The 16,607-nt window shown below is 55.9% G+C and overlaps 1 protein-coding gene across 3 annotated transcripts in view; it reads left to right on the forward strand.

Annotated features, from left to right (window-relative positions):
* The window catches only part of STK10 (serine/threonine kinase 10), a 52,559-nt gene that overhangs the window by 21,736 nt on the left and 14,216 nt on the right, over positions 1–16,607 (forward strand). For 2 of the 3 annotated variants that reach the window (XR_010072932.1, XM_063349200.1), the window contains exons 3-8: positions 9,073–9,121; positions 11,483–11,632; positions 13,022–13,094; positions 13,809–14,003; positions 15,224–15,305; positions 16,358–16,492. Coding sequence is in view for 2 of the 3 variants with exons in the window: in XM_063349200.1 (XP_063205270.1) it covers positions 9,073–9,121; positions 11,483–11,632; positions 13,022–13,094; positions 13,809–14,003; positions 15,224–15,305; positions 16,358–16,492 (684 nt within the window). In the remaining variant the exon portion in view is untranslated. Of the gene's footprint in view, positions 1–8,687; positions 8,776–9,072; positions 9,122–11,482; positions 11,633–13,021; positions 13,095–13,808; positions 14,004–15,223; positions 15,306–16,357; positions 16,493–16,607 lie in introns of those variants that run through there. The other variant, XM_063349201.1, reaches the window with a different exon arrangement.

Genomic DNA, 16,607 nt, shown 5'->3' on the forward strand with positions numbered 1-16,607 from the left:
GCTACGGGGGGGAAGAGGGGAGCCGCTCCTGGGAGCGCTGATCCGGCATGGCTCCTCTTGCAGCGGGCAGGACGGCACAGCTTTGCAGCTAACCACTACAACTTGGGGTCAGGTGTCACACAGACGGAGTAAAGGACGTGCCCCTTGACCGTAGCTAAAAGCGGTTTTTGTGCCTAAATATATCGCTGCGTTCTTTCCACCACGAGGAACAGCTCTGTCCTCTGGGGTTTGTGTTGCTCGGAAGCTGAAGCCCCTTTCTCAGTCCTGGGAGGTAGATGCGTGTCCAGAATTTTTGCTGGAGCCATGAGGATGGACTCAGCCCATCTGACCAGGGGATGCGATGGGCTTGGAGGGACAGGGGATGGAGCCATAGGGGGTGGCTCTCCACCCCACACTCGGGTGTTTGGAGGTGCTGGGTGTGGGTGGAAGTCCCAACAGATAAGTAGGGGCTGCATATGAGATGTTCATGGGGAAAGCATCTGGCCTTCCTGTTTGTCCAGGCCGTTGCCGGGCTGTGGAGGCGGTGCTGGGGTCTCAGCATACATGTAGAAGTTGCCATCTGTGTCCCGGGTTGGTCGCTCTGCATGTGGGACTGGGCTTTGCCTGTTTGCCTCTGGCATGGAGTGGTCTCAGGATGGAGCGTGAGGTCCGGATCCATCATTTATCTGAGCGCCTTTTGGGCAAGTAGCTGTCTGTGATCTTTGTGCGCCACTTGGTATTCACTGCAGCCAGTGTGTCTTGGCTGGAGGCATCCCCTCCGTGGGTTTTGTGCAGATCTTGTGTGTCCCCTACTCCCCCCGCAGATGCGCCTGACCTTGCTTGAGTCCTCTCACTGGAGCAGCAAAGTGCAGAGCTTGAGAACAGAACTAGTTGTTGCCTTTGTCCTTTATTTTCCATAGCGTGTGTATTATGGGACTAAGCAGTAGTGTGAGACGGCTGCCAGCAAGCTGCTGGGTGACTTTGATACTGAAGAACTGGATGGGAAAGCTGGCGTTCAGCAGCTGATGAATGACTGTCACTGGCAGCGGGGCAGGAAACTTTTCTGCTTTTCTAGAACCAGGACAGAGAGCTGCGGGAGGATGCTTTCCTGGGCTTGCTCTGTCTCCTCTGCCTCTGAGTCGAGACCAAAAGCCCTAGAGACTGTCTGGGCTCTTGGCTTCCCACCGCTCCTGCAGGGCTCGGGAAGGAGCCTGTCTCGCCCGCGGTGCGTGACCCGAATCCTGGAGGAGACCTGCCTTGCTGTGACTCCTCCGTACCCTGTCACAGGCGGGGAGGTCTAGACTGTTTCCTCCCACTCCCCCTGCCACCTGCGGGGCCAGGGCAGTCATCCCGTGCTATGGGTGCCATGGTGCCAGTGTAGGCTGTGTGAGGGGTCTCCGGGATCCCCGGTCCTGCCCTGGGCTCGGTGCACTGAAGGGGGGACTCTGTCCTCCACCAAAGCCAGGAAATGTTTTGGGTGGGTTCTGGGTGCACATAGGGGTGCTGGTGCCAAGGTGGGCTCCTCTTGCACTGCCAGAAGAGATGCGAGGTCTTGCATGCCACCACATCCTCCACCCGCCTGTTTGCTCTGCAGGGGTAGAGGAGGGGGAGGAAGGCACCCCCGGCTGCGACTCCCTTCTGATGGCGGAAGGGCGGCACCCGGTTTCATGGCCTAAGCCTTCGGTGGCTGCAGTGCGGGAGCTCGGCTCATCGCCCTTGGGGGCTCCGCGGGAGGGACTGACCCGCTGCGTGTCCCCGGCCCGTGTCCTGCTGGAGGGGCAGCAGCGGGGGCTGGCGGGGAGAGGGGAAGGGCTCTGCAGCTGCAAAGGCAGCGGCTGTTACTCAATGCGGCCGTCTGTCGAAATTCAGGCAGCGGTACGTGCCTTGTGGTTTTCGCCCGAGGTGATGCTGCCTCAGAGTGCCACCTCGCCTCCCAGCCACCAGTTTCGCTGTGGTGGGAGGAGGATTCAGACTTCCCCCCTTGGGCAATCCCCTTACAGAAAAGCGGGGCCAGCTCTCTTGCTGCAGCCTAAAAGGCAGCTCTGTAAAAATTACTGTAAGGGGGTTTATTTCCCCTTTCCCTCCAGCACCCCAGCTTGAACGGGGTCCACCGGCTCCCCTGCACTAGGGCTTGTTGTGGGGCTAAGCTGGCCTCCCACAGCCTCCCTCATGTGGTGGCTCCCATGTAAGATGGCTTCGGAAGCGGTGTCCGTCGCCTGGATGGGCTGGGAGGAAGGGTGGGCTTCAGCTCACAGCGTTGCTGGCTCAGCAGATCAGTGTGGCAGGCAGCGTCGGGGGGAAGGGGAGGGGATGCTGACACAGCGCCTGGGGACATTGGGGTTTGGTAGGTGGGAGTCCCCGTGAACCATTCTGCGCCGTCCTCCCCACCCACCCGCTCTCCCTGCGGCACCAGGAGGGCACAGGGGCAGCCAGGGCCTCCAACTCGCTCTGGCTCTTTCTCTTTATTCTTACCCTTTGTTGCATTTTTGCTGAACGCGAAGGATTTCTGCCCCCCGCCCTGCCTCTGAATCACAGGAGCGGTCGCTGTTTGCTGCAGTTCTTCCGCTTTTCCTGTAAGCGGGTGGGCAATGCCAGGAAAGCCCTCCTCTCCCCCCTGCCGTACCCACACAGCCATGGCTGCCCCCGGCTCCTTCCTCCTGCTGCTCGCTCCCAGGACTGCACAGGGGGGACAGCCCAGGGATCTGCCACCCTCCTCCCGTTGCCCTGCAATGGCAGCTCCGCGCGGAGAGGGACCAAAACCTCCGATGGCCAGCGTGGCTGAGGCCAGCTGTGGCGCACCCCGCTAGTAGTGGCAGAGATTGTAGGGGTTTGGTTTGGGTTTTTTTGCGTGTGTATGGTTGGACTCGATGATCTCAAAGGTCCTTTCCAACCATGAAGATTCTATGATTCTATGATTCCCCATGCCCTGCTCAAGCTCAAAGAACACCGAGATGGAAATGATTGCTGCTAATGGCAGCGTGCCCACCGCCTCCCCGGCCCAAGCCCCGGAGCTTTGTGCCAGCTCAGCATCCTGGAGAGAAGGGAGGTGGAACGGGGTGTGATGGCTAGCAAGGAGGCAACCTGGAAAGCATTCACCAGCTGGGTCTATAAATGGAGCACAGTTTACCTTACCACACTTACTTTTCTTATCTCACCCAGTCCCACCGTGCCAGTGCAAGGCAGGAGAGCTGGTGGCTGTGCCAGAGGGTGCTTTCCGCTGTGGGTGACGAGGACACCTCTAAGTTGCCCCAGGAAGGTGGCAGAGCCACGAGGCTGTGCGTGGGCGATGGAGGCCGCCGCGGCAGCAGGATGCTGCGGGTTACCTTCTCCCCGGCGGCGGGCAGCTGCTTAAACAAACAAAATGAAACCCTCTGCTGCAGATTAGGAGAGGAAATTGCTGAAGTACTTGAGTTTTGAAGCAGTTTCTGGGCCAGGCAGGGTGGATCTGGGGGCAGACGGATCCCGGGGACACAGGCAGCCTCCCGTGCCCGCTGGTGCTCAGGGCTCGGTGTGGAGGGAGGCGGGTGGGTGGTTGCAGTGCTTAGCGTTGGTGGCAGTAATGGCCAGGGTGCCCTGGAGCACCACGATGACTCCAAAGCAATTGGGCTATTCAACATGAAACTGCAAAAGCAGCAAAGTCACAGGAAGAGCCCGCGGGCGCCTGCCACCTTCAGTGATTCGGGAGCGACTGGGCTGCCAGCCAAGGGCTCCTCCGTCCTAAGGGGACCTGGTGGCTTCCCTGTGCAGAAAGTGCCTGGCTGCCCAGGACCACCATCCCCGACGTGAGCAGCCCTCAACTTTCCCAGCTGATGGCTTCCCCCCCGCGGCTCTTTTCTGACTGGAAGAGGCATTTCTCCAGCGCTGCAGCAGAGGGAACAGTTCATGGGCCTCTGCCCTCTGACATGCCGATGGGATGAGTAACGCTGGGCTGAGGGTGTGTCCTCCCCTCTTAATCGGGCTTCAGTTGCAAACCTCAGTTCAGGGACTGGTCCACCCTTGGGGACTGTGCGGTGTTTGGTAAAAATACCTTTCAAGATAAGCTTTTTTATTTTTTACTTCTGAATGTTGTGGAAAGTTCTAGGAGTTCAAACATACCCAAGAGGCAGGACTGGTCCTGCCCAGGGTGGGAGGAGCGAGCAGGCTCTCGGTCCTACCTGGGATGACTTCAGTATCTGGGCAGAAGATGCCACTCCTGGTTTGTCAGACCCAGAAACTGCACTGGGCTCTACTCCATCCTACATTTGCCTTCTGGGTTGGTGTCCCTCCGGCCTCGGCTGGTGTAAGGTGCCAGAGGGATTCTCCTGACGCAGTGTCCGAGCTGCTGTCTTGAGCTGCAGAGTCATAGAATGCTTTTTCATAATGTGTGGTGCCCCCTCGCTCGGGTATGACTTGAGGGCCTGCGTCTTTAAGAGCACTTAATTTAAGCCATAGCTGTTTTATACATATGTATGTATATTTATTCTCCTGGGCAACCCCAGGCTCACTGGACCCTGCTTCCTCTCCTCCCAGGCAGTCACTTATTACTCAAGCAGCCCAGAAAAGGGCCCCAGCTCCCTTCGCCTGCCCCCGCTCCCACTTGGGCTACAAAATGCTTCCAGGTCCTGCTGTGCCTAAAGGCAGGATTAGAATGAGCCGTGGGGAAAAAACAAGGTCACCAGCAAAAAGCCCTTTTAACTTGAGTGACCTTTTACTTTCAAATATAAGTTTAAATTTCATTTTGCCCGTGTAAAAGTTTCTTGAAAGGGGAAAGATTATGCAGCTTCTGCATGCAGACATCTTCATTCATGCTGGGTTTTTTTCTTTTTTTAAAAATAGCAGTGCTCAAACTGTGGTATAAAAGTTTGGGAGGCAGCGAGAGTGGGTTCCTCCTCCTGTCTATAAACCAGCTGCCCAAATCTGCTGCTGTGCGTGCAGCTCGTGTGTCCCCGTGGAGGTGTGAGCCAGCCCAGCGCGGTGGCCGGGTTTCTTGGCCGCGGTGTGGAAGCGGAGTCCGCCGGGCTCCGGCCCTGCTGGAAGGCAGCCGCCAGTCCCTCGTGTTGCTGGGATAGCTCGGTGGTGGGAGCTAGCGGCGAATTTTGCCTGCGAGGTGTAGTTGCAACTGCCTGTAGATGGAAAATTAAAATGGCCAGTGGTGTGTAATCCCTGGGATTTCTAACAGCTTTGAGGGGGCAGCAGGAGGGAGAGCTCCTGTCGCTGCTGCGTGTCCCTCACCCGGGGAGCCCAGCGCCACAGAGGACTGGGCAGCCGTCGGCAAGGAAGTCCCTGGGATTTTTGTGCGGAGGAAATCGTTATAAACAGGATGTTTGCTCCAGCCCCGTCCCAGGCTGCTCGCCGCAGCCCCCGCAGCCGGAGCTCACACCCCCCTCACCCAGACCCCAGGCAGCAGGAGGAGGAGGTGTGGGTGCTCCCCCCGGCTCTAATTAGTGTGAAGGACCACTTTTAGGCCGTCAGCGCTGGGACAGAGACCCCCACCGGTCTCGTATTTCTGGCTCACAAGACTGCGGGAGCTTTTTTGGGACCAGGTGTGTGAAACCTCTGTGTCGCGGTGCTGCTGCGGCTCCGCAGCAAGCCCCGTGCTGGGTCCCAGGTCTTGCACATCGCCGGGGGATTGCCGGGCTGGCCGAGCGCGGCGGCGTCGAGAGGTGACATGCAGCACGGAGATTGGCACTGTCACCAGAGCGGTTACTGCCCCAGCTGTGGCTTGGCACAGCCCATATATCCGAGCATGAGGAAACAGTCCAAAGCAAAGAGTTAAACTCTTTGCAGCCCTTGGGTAAGTCACCAGCCCCTTGGCTGCACAGATGCACGTGCTCTTGTCAGCAGCTCTCTTCTAGGAGCCTCACAGCTCGTTCCTCATCACGGCCGGAGGGGCAGGCTGCCCAGCCCGGGGTGTCAGCGACCGCCCCACCGTCCCCCTCTCCGTGCGGGACTGCTGCCACCGCTCCTGCCTCCCTACCTGCTTCAATGGTAAAACGCTTTTCAGGCTGGCCCTGCTCCTGGGAGGAAGCGTGCGTGGTGTGTGAGCCACGGGATTGCCAGTTGCATTTATTTAAATCAGGTTTTCTGGGCTGAAATGAGCCCATTAAGTTTTTGGATGTTCAGACTATCTGGCCACACCCGTAATTATTCTTTGGCATCTCTGCCCTTGTTGAAAATGCATATTTTTAAGTTTTCCATATTTCCCATGTTCCCAGTTGCCTGGCTTGCAGCCTGCTGTGCCTGCATAAACATACATGGTCGTGCTAGTTCAGATGGACTGATTTCCCTAATTTTCTCATTGCTAGACTGCAAACCCAAATGAAACTTTGTGAGGTGAAATGCATCCCACATGGATCCAGAGTAGGGTGCGTTGTGCTTGGCCCTTCCCCATGTAAAAGCTCACTGTGGGTGACCAGAGTGCGTTTCGGCTGTGTCCGTGGTAGGAAACCTCAGCACAGCATCTGCCCGGGGAGGGGGGACACTGCACTGGGCTCCCGGGGGCTCTGGGGACCGGGGTGGCTGTGGCTGTCACCCAGCCGGCTGCCCTCTGTGTTTCTTTCCCCCAAAATTAAAATTACATTCCTGTGCAAGAGGAGCTGTGTGAGATGCCAGGGGACTTCATTTAGTTGGGACGTACAGAGGCAGGAGCTGTAAAGCTGCGTGCTGAGCATTCGCGATGACAGCACCTGGGTCACCTGGATGGCAAAGGCCATCCTAGCAGCTCATTCGGGCTGGGTTTATTGAAGTCTCGGGACTGTTTAGATTCAAAAGCTGAGCCTGGGATGGTGATTCTGTGGAGCCCAGGAAGGGCTGGTGTCTGCTGGTGGTGTTAGTTTGCTCTGGTGAACGTCATGAGGACCACTACAAAAATAAGCGGGCCCAGAGAAGGGCAACGAAGCCGGTGAGGGGTCTGGAGAACAAGTCTTATGAGGAGCAGCTCAGGGAGCTGGGGGTGTTCAGCCTGGAGCAAAGGAGGCTGAGGGGAGACCTTCTTGCTCTCTACAACGGCCCAAAAGGAGGGTGTCCAGAGGTGGGGGTCGGTCTCTTCTCCCAAGTGACAGGCGATAGGACAAGAGGAAATGGCCTCAAGCCGCGCCAGGAGAGGTTTAGACCAAACATTCGGAAAATTTTTTACACTGAAAGGGTTATTAAGCATTGGAACAGGCTGCCCAGGGAAGTGGTGGAGTTGCCATGCCTGGAGGTATTTAAAAGACGGGTAGACATAGCGCTTAGAGATATGGTTTAGTGATGGTTTTTGTCAAGAGTTAGGTTGATGTTTGGACTCAATGATCTGAAAGGTCCCTTCCAACCCAGGCGATTCTATGAAATGAGCCGCCTGGAGCTGTGTTGGGGTGAGATGGGGCACAGGGGTCCAGCGAGGATTTCAGTGCCTGGGGAGACAGCGGCAGGAGGCAATTCCTGCCTTTCCATATGCTGGCGAAGCTGCTGATGCTCTGGTTCAAGGTATAAACTCAAGCAAGAATAGGTGTGTTGACATGGCCCATCTGAGCGAGGGCTGTGCTGGCTTCCTCCCTGCCAGCCTCCTGCTCAGCTCCGAGCCGGCGCAGACTTATTCTCCTGGTTTGCGAATGGTTGGAGTGTCTTCCCACTTGCTTCTCTCCATCTGCCTGTTCCCCAGCCCTGGCCTCTGGTTATTCTTCTCCGCGTCCTCCAATGGTGCCTGTGTCAGGCTGCCCAACCTGCCTGCGTTTCTTTTCTCAGCGTTGTCTCCCCCCGACTCCTGGACCTGGGCCGATTCTCACAGAGCAATTCAAGGTTTGCTGTGTCCCAGCATCTGATGCTGATCCCTTTTCTCCTTCAACACAAAGCAGTTGTGTCTTCCACCATGGTCCAGGTCGATATTAACATTTCCCTTGTCCACGTGTGGGAACTGCAGGACAAAAGGGTGGAATGTGGCTCGCCTGGAGCTGCAGGATTAAACCATGGGAAAGAAGGAGCTTGAACTTTCTCCCCTAGGCTCCTGGTCCAGTCCTTAGAGCAGCGTTTAACAACGTGACCTCCACTTGAAGGGCTTAGAGAGCCGCTGGTAAACACCGCCTTTGGTTTGTTCAGTCGTTGTCCTCAAAATAAACTGTGGCATTTCACCTCTCTGGTATGTTGCCCCGTGTCGCCTCGACAAGGAGAAGACGAGCCTGTCGGGGAGGTGAAGCATCTCTTGTCCCTCGTAACCCCTGGCTGCTGGAAATTTTAATCTGTTCATCTGAGCAGCCTCCTCTGCCCCAAAGGGGAGCGGGGAGCTGGGGGTGGCACTGAGCTCCCCCGGCCCCGGGAAAGGCTCCGGCTGAGTTTGTGCAGAGATGAGGGGGGACGAGGACCTGCATCCCCGAGGTGCTGGGGAAGGGCCCACCCGGTGGGTGCTGCCCGCCCTGTGGGAGCACGGGGGGGCAGTGGGGGCTGGGTCAGCGGGCATTGGGGATGGGCAGGACCCTGTGCTCGTCCCTGGGAGAGAAACAGCAGCAATCTGGTGAATGTACTCGACCTCTTTATTGACATATTTTCTCCTCAAATTGCTCAAAACTAAGAGAGCAATGAACTACTGAGCAATGGGGGTGGAAAAAAAAAAAAAAAAGTGGAAAAAAAAATTAAAGTCCCAACAGCCCTCCCCATCTCTCATTTGCCAAAGAAAATCCTGCCTGATTTCACCCGGCCACGTCAGCTCCCAGCTATGACAGCTATCTCATCCTCTTGGCAAGGCCGCTCTCTGGAGCAGCCCTCGCTCCAAAATGCGATGGGAAGAGATGTAAACAGAGAGGAGCCCGGAGCTGAAGCTGGCTGAAGCTTGGGGTGGGCGTCCAGGTATGGGGCCAGGCACGACTGCTGGGGGCGTCGCAGCGATGGGGACGGTCCCTCTGAGACGGATGCTGTGGGCTGTATGCAGGATCTGGCCGCAGGGTTTGGGCGATGATGCTGGGGATGCCTGGGGGATGTGTCCTGGGGAGCACCGAAGCCTCTGCATCCCGGTGCGGGGAAAGGGGCAGCTTTGTCATGCGGGGAAGCAAAACCCAACGCTTTCGTCTCCTCTTCCCTAGCTGGTGGGCTTGGCTCAGTGAGACGCGGACCTGACTTTTAACTCCTCTCTCTTTGTTTCCCCAGATCATGATCGAGTTCTGCCCAGGCGGGGCAGTGGATGCCACTATGCTGGGTGAGTGCAGCGTGTGGTGTCGGGCTCTTCTCCATGCTCGGGGCGATGCCCACAAGGCATTTCCAGCCTTCTGGCACGCTTTCAGGGGCAACCTTTGGGACAGACAGCAGGCGTGGGTGCCCCAGCATCTCCAGCTACCGTTTCTCTCCCATGAGTTTGCCTTATTTTCATACCTGGAGCAGAAGGTGTGGCAGCCCCGGGGCTTTTCTTCAGCTACTTTGATGTCCTTTTGTGATTTAAAAACTGCTGGCATCAGCAGATCATAAAGCATGGGGAGAAGGGAGAGTCTGGCTGGAGGGGAAAGATGGCTTTAAATATTTATCTGCCAGAGGCACCAAGTGCTTGGGATCCCTGTTCCCACAGCTTCCCGGGGAGGGCAGCGGCGTGAGATGTTTAATCTGGGTGCCTGTCGTGATGAATCTCCCAGGATCTTCTTGCTGACTTCTCCGTATGGTATCGGTCATCTGGTGAAGCAGCAGAATGTCTGAATAAACTGCAGTTTGCAGTAATTCCAGGAATCTTCCCATTTTTAACTCCTCCCTTCCACACAGAGCCACTGGGACCGGGAGGGTGGGGGTGTTCCCCGAAACAGCCCTGGCTGGTGCCACAGCCCCTCTGTGCCGGGGCTGTACGGACCCTGGGGGAGTGACAATCCCCCCCACATGGCGAACACGGCGTTCTGACATCCTCTTGCCTGGAGCCCCTGGGACAGAGCTGCGTCTTCCAGGGGTTACTCCCTTTCAGCTCTGATATTTCCAAAGGCCTCACTTTCTTTTTATTTCCAGGGAAAGTATGGACCCAAATTCATCGTCATTAATTCAGCCTTGTGCCTCTTATAGGGAACTTTTTTAAAGCAGGTCCAAATCACTGCATGAAAAAGTACCTTTTCTGAAGGGCTGGAGGAAATGATGCCTTCCCCCTGGAAAACCTCCACAGCGGTGCCCTGTCTGCTGGGACACAAAAATTCCCCTGAGCATTCCTGGGGCCGTGTCCCTGGCAGTCGGTCTCTGGAGGACCTGGGAAGGGGGAGCACAGAAAACCACGAGCGAGTGGCCTGGCTGTAGTGCCGTCACCCCCGCATGAGGGGCAGGAGGCGCTACGAGTCGGAGCTCAGGAGCGCTCCCAGCATTGGTAAATTCAGAGCTGCCGAACGCTGCCTGCTCCACCTTCCCACCCCCACCAGCAACTGGCATTTGCTTTTGAAATCTTTTGTACAACCCCTGTGGCCTGCTGCACCTCGCTTTTGCCAGGTGCTCCAAGGGAGAGAGAAAATCATCAGCTCCCCCCAGAGCAAGGGAGATCTCGGTGAGGGAGAGGAGGAACAAAGTGGCTGAGGCAGCATCCCCCAGCCTTTCGTTAAGATCCTTGCTCTGAGCGAGCATCTGTCCCAGTGGCTGGGGTCCATATGGCAGCCCCCATCCTCGCCCTGCAGTTTGGGCAGTTAGAGTTGCCCAAGGCTTGGTCCGCTCTGCTGCACGCTCCGCTGTGCCGCAGGAGGGATCTGCACTGCAAAGGGTTTGCGGAGGGAGGGAGGGAGGGAGGGACGGACGCTCGGACGATGTTAACCATCTGGAAGTTTGACAGTTTGCAGAGCCGTCACCTTGGGAAGCGGTCTCGGATGGTGAAGGTGGCCAGGCAGAGCTCAGCAGGGAGGTCACACCAGTGGTTGCGTGTCCCCACAAGCTTTAGGAATAGCGACAGACAGTGGGGTATGAACTGGTGTGCCAGTTCCTGGTGCTACCTGAAAAACCAGCTCAGGGCAGTGGTTAGGGATAATGCTGGTGGGTGTTTTATTGCTTGTTGCTTTGGGAAGTGGTGTGTCCCTCATGATGTACAGGGGGGTACGCTGCATCTCCATGGCAGGGATCCCTGGAGAATGAGAGCACGGCTGCGTATGGAGCTGCTGAGTGTCTGTGCCTGTGTTTGGCCCTGCTGCCGCCTGCAGCTGAGTTCAGCTAATCCTCTCTGCAGCATCGTCCCCACGCTGGGCGAGACCCGGCTTGACTGCGGGGACCCCTTTCCCAAATTGGCAGGGAACTTGCAGTTCAGACCTCCCTCGCAAGTGTGCCTGCCTCCCCCTCTTCATCCCCCTCATCCTCTCTTCCTGGGCCAGATGCCTTGGCCATGCATCCCCAGGAGGGAGCTATAAACCAGCAGCTCCAAGCAGGCAGGCGTTGCTCTACGAGTGCTGGCTTAGGGAATAAATTACCTTAACAAGCTGATTTGCATTGGTCTCCCACTGCTTTGACACATGGACAGTGGTTTTTAAATGGTCTGCCAGGTAGCCTGTGCCTTCCTGCTCCTCAGGTGGACCATCGCTTAAATCCCTGTCCTGTTTAAAGGCTCTCTCCCTCCCCACAGAGCTGGACCGGGGCCTGACCGAACCCCAGATCCAAGTGATTTGCCGCCAGATGTTGGAAGCCCTCCATTACCTCCACAGCAAAAAGATCATCCACCGTGACCTGAAGGCAGGCAACGTGCTCCTCACGCAGGACGGGGACATCAAGCTCGGTGAGCCGCACAGGAGCGTGGCGGGCGTTTGCTTGGCCAAGCTTGTTGGGAGAGTGGCCGTGGGCGATGGTGCTGCTTGGCACCATTTCGTGCTGCGCCGACAACAGCTGTGTGCTGCTGGGGGCTGGATTGTAGTGTTCGGCTATGCCTGAGTGCAGGGTGGGATTGAGGGATGCTCTCTGCCTTCTGTCCTGGCTGCTTTTCTGATAGTTGATGAGCTCATGCAGGAGGTGGTGTGGGGAAAATTTCGTATTGTTTCGTAGGAGACCAGGTCTACCATCGAGCTGTGTGCTGTGCTTGGCCCCCAGCTGGGCACTGGGACTCCCCAAGCCACAGCCGTGCTCAGGACCCTGATGGTTTTTCGTGAATTTGTTTAATCCCTCTTTGAACTTGATTTTTATGCATTTTTGGCCTGCTGAGCATCCTGTGCGGGGTGCCAGTTGGCAGGGCTCGGAGCTGGAAGAATTCATCTTATCTCCAGAGCAGGTCTGGTGGTGACAGGGTGAGTTTTGCCAAAGGGTTGCTTTGCCAGCTCGCTGTGGGCTTGAGTTAAATTGGCGTCCACCTGCCTGCTGGGGGATGAGAAGGTAGCTTTGTCTGTAGGGTCTAGTCAGAAAGATGCAGATCTCGTTATGGACCCTAACAAGGGGTGCCGGCAGCCGTGAGGCTTTCTTAGGATGATGGAGACCAGCCAGCCTGGAAAGATGGGAACCTTCCTGTGACCACAGGCTCTGCTCTGCTGTAAGAAATGCTCTGCTGGCTGGGGCCAAGGATGACCCACAGTCAGGGACACCCTGAACCTGGGGTGCAGATGAATAATAGCTCTTCCAGAGGTCATCAGGGCCATCTCAGAGAGCAAACTGACCTGGAGTGGGCTCAGTACCCTCTGCAGGTCTTACCAATTTGAGTTGGGTTGGCTTCAGCAGCTCTCTGTAGAAGGGACACAACTGGGGAAAGGCATCATGCAGTGGCTGCTGTGCATGGGGCTGAAGGGAAGAGAAAGAATGCAACAGCCCTTTGGTTTTTCTGCTGTAAAATGAGACTTTTTTTTCTATGAAATAGTAGTCCTGAAAGTAATCTGCCACAGAGCTGCTTTTGTTTGTTTGTGGAAAAGATCTCGACTTCCCTCTAGATGTGTCGGGTTTGGGTTACAGTAGGGGTGGCTTGTTATGCCCCTGTCTTATAGTACACGGGAGGGGAAGATCCCTGGTGGTTACGTAGCCAAAAGCAAATTTAATTTCTGATGCGCAGTTTAGAGGGAAAAGCACATTGTATCATGTTCTTGCCTTAAATGTGTGTTTGCTTTTAAATCTGCGTTTCAGCCAAGTGTGCTAATTCAGAAGGGTCGTTCCGTTTTCCTATGGCATCTAATGTTACTGCTCTTTGCAGCTGACTTTGGAGTGTCTGCCAAAAACATGAAAACCTTGCAAAAGCGAGACTCCTTCATTGGGACCCCTTACTGGTGAGTGACCTGTTGGCTAAGAAATCCTGCGTTCATGAGGAGCTTTGCTCTTCTGAAAATCAGGTTTGCACAGAAATTGGGAGCTGATGGCCTTTGGGATGTGCTGGACCACAGTGCCTCACCGAGCACGGGTGGGAGGACTTTAACAAGGAGTCTGGGCCGGTGTCCACACGTGCAAGGGTTTCCCATGCCTGAAGGGAGCTGTGAGCAGCCTCGGTGGTGCGGGACCATTGCCCGGTGTCACGGTGCCCTGAGCCAGCCGAGGGGCCACCATGCTCCAGGCTTGGAGGAGCGAGGGACCCACATGTGCTCGCGTGTGTGCACTCACCACTCCCCCCACCCTGGGGAGTGGAGTGGGCTTTGAAGCGGCTCCAAGCACATGGGAATGACTCCGCGCTCCAGAAACACAATCTCTAAATCACCCGACTTGCTGAAGGAATGGAATCGGCGAGGATTAATTTATTGTCTGAAGCAACATCCGCGCCAGATGTCAATGGCCTGGGGGTTTCCACGGGCTGTCTTGGCTGGTCTGTGGAAGAGGGAGGGGGTTGGACCCCTTAGAAAAGATGCTGCTTCTTCTGAAACCCAAAGATAGGAGGAAAGACTGGTTTTTGTGCAATGCTGTGGATTATTTAAAACATTTAATTGCTGCTGCGAGGCTCACATGTATGGTAATGGTGTCATCCCTCGCCATCCCTGCTCTGCCCCTTGCAGGATGGCCCCGGAGGTGGTGATGTGCGAGACCATGAAGGACACTCCGTACGACTACAAGGCGGACATCTGGTCCCTGGGAATCACGCTGATCGAAATGGCCCAGATCGAGCCACCCCATCACGAGCTCAACCCCATGAGAGTCCTGCTGAAGATTGCCAAGTCCGATCCCCCCACGCTCAGCTGCCCTTCCAAATGGTAAGGGGTTTTGGGCAGCAAAGCCTGGAGTACGCATATCCCAATTGATGCAGTATTTCAAGAAAGAGAAAATAGTATTTTTGTGATTCTGATTGCGCTGGTGGTGTGCGGGCAGCACGGGGGGAGTTTCTGCCCCTCCACAGCCCTGCTGACACAAGGTGATCCCGTGGCTGTTTTCAAAACATCCTGGTGTTGTATGAAAGGTGGATTTTCCTCTAAACCTAGAGATGCCCAAGAGCTTCAGAAAGCTGTTGAGTGACTTCTTAGGATGTCTGGTAATGGTAGGACTAGACGGAATGGATTAAAACAAGAGATGGGACGATTCAGACTGGACGTTAGGAAGAAGTTCTTCACCATGAGGGTGGTGAGACACTGGAACGAGTTGCCCAGAGAAATGGTGGAAGCCCCATCCCTGGAAGTTTTTAAAGCCAGGCTGGACGGGGCTCTGAGCAACCTGATCTAGAGGGAGGTGTCCCTGCCCAGGGCAGGGGGGTTGGAACTAGGTGATCTTTAAGGTCCCTTCCAACCCTAACAATTCTATGATTCTATGAATTTCTTTCCTCGAGTTAGGAAAGCCTCTTCTGCATTTAAAAAAAATAAATAAATCCAATCAGTTAATTATTATTTTTTGTAATCATGACAAAACCCACTGCGTGAAAGCCATCAGCAAATTACTGGGAAAGCACTGGAGCCATGCAGTTCAGGTACCAGGTAAGACCCTGCCAATAAAACCAGCAGGCTTCCTCTGGAGCGGCTCAGAAGCCAGAATGGGATCAGGGACGCACTCTGCATCTCAGAGCTGCGTTTCGCAGGCTGAGGGTGCCCTCCTATGGGGTTCCTGGTCCTTCGCAGCCGTCCTTTCACGCTGCAGGGATGGAGCCTGGAGCGTCCTTGTCCGCAGGCGGCTCCACCCATGGGCTCCCTTCGGAGGATAATTGCTGCTGTCCTCTTCTCTCTTTGCCTTGGCCGTGGGGCACAGTGGTTGGTGCTCAGTCCCACTGTCTGTTGCCATCACAGGTAAGGCAAAATCTGGTCCTTCGCTTGGCCATGTTGCTGATTCTCTTACAAATAATCACAATAACTGAGCACTGGTGTTCCCATGCTGGGAGTGAAACGGTAATTGCGGCCAGATGCCAACCTGCGAAGGGATCGAGCAGACCCCGGTGGCATTTGAGGTCTTTCCATCCTTCTGAGCTTCTCACCAAAGACTGTGTTTTAAGGTCCCTGGAGTTCAGAGACTTCCTGAAGACGGCGCTGGACAAGAACCCGGAGACCCGGCCCAGTGCTGCCCAGCTGCTGGAGGTAGGGACCGGCACCAGCCCCTGGGCTGGGTCTGCGGCTGGTGGCTGGGTCTGTGGATGTCCAAACCACCTGCATGGCTCTCCTTAAGGAGGGTTAAAAAAAAACCAAAGTGTTGATGGGCCCTAGACTGGTTTCAGATGACTTTTGTCTTGTTTAGAGGGTTTATAGTGCTTTTCAGTCACTAAAATGCTCCAAAAAGGAACAGCAATGGTTTTGCCTTTGGAGCAAACTGCAGAGCCCCTGTGGACACCAGCTGGAATAGAACCGGCTCCCCTTGCCTAAAAATGCCCACGGGGCAGCCAGCTTGGATTGTTCCTGGTTATCCCAGATTTAAATTCAACTCCTTTGCTTTCCTCCTGTCCCTTCCAAAATAGCAGCAAAAACCCGGACAAGGCTTTTCCCCACTGACTGCAGACGCTCTCGCTCCGCAGCGCTGGCTGCACGCTGGCTGCACGCTTACCGTCCTGCACCCGAGGCAGCGGGAGAAAGCGTGCAACCATCTCTGCAAACCTGAGGGGCTCCCCAGCCTTCTGCTGAAGCTCAACACAAACACCCCACCGAGTGATTCGAGCCTGTTTTCAATTAAACCCTCCCCCATGCTCTGTTTGCACCCAGGGATCCTGCAGACCGGCTCTTGTCCCGCTCCTGGTGGCACCCTGCGGGCTGGGACCTGCACCCCGGAGCTCAGCCTGCCTGTGATGAGGGTGGGGACACATCTTTTCTGCAGCGAGACCCCCTTGTTTAAATGCAGCTGGTGCTTTTGATGGGGGATGTCGACATAAAGCAGCTTTGCAGAGCACCACGCTTCAAGCATCTGTGTGCAGAGCTGGCGCTGAACCTCAGCATCGTGTTCTCTGTTGTTCTCCCTCATACACGCGACACGTGTCTGTAAATTCATCTCGGGGGGTTAAGCCTGGTGACACTGGCAAGAACTGTGTCCTTAGCTCTTTGCAGTTGTGTTAAAGCAAGAAGTGGTCCCTGTGCGCTCACTCGGCCGCCAGCTCAGGAGTTTTTGGCCACCTCACGCATGTGCGTTGTGCTTGGCTTTTCAGCATCCCTTCGTCAGCAAGGTGACCAGCAACCGGGCCCTGCGTGAACTGGTGGCCGAGGCCAAGGCTGAGGTGATGGAAGAGATCGAGGACAGTCGGGACGAAGCAGAAGAAGACGATTCATCGGAGTCTGCCTCGGTGAGCGCTCCTGGCACCGTGCTGGCAAGTTTGTCCGTGTGGCTGTGGTGGGGGAAAGAGCCCGGCAGCTTTTCTAGGCTCCAAAGGGCTGGTTCACCACTATTCTGGGCCCCAT

The sequence above is a fragment of the Chroicocephalus ridibundus genome, chromosome 11 (genome assembly GCF_963924245.1).
Source record: "Chroicocephalus ridibundus chromosome 11, bChrRid1.1, whole genome shotgun sequence".
NCBI classification, from domain to species: Eukaryota; Metazoa; Chordata; class Aves; order Charadriiformes; family Laridae; genus Chroicocephalus; species Chroicocephalus ridibundus.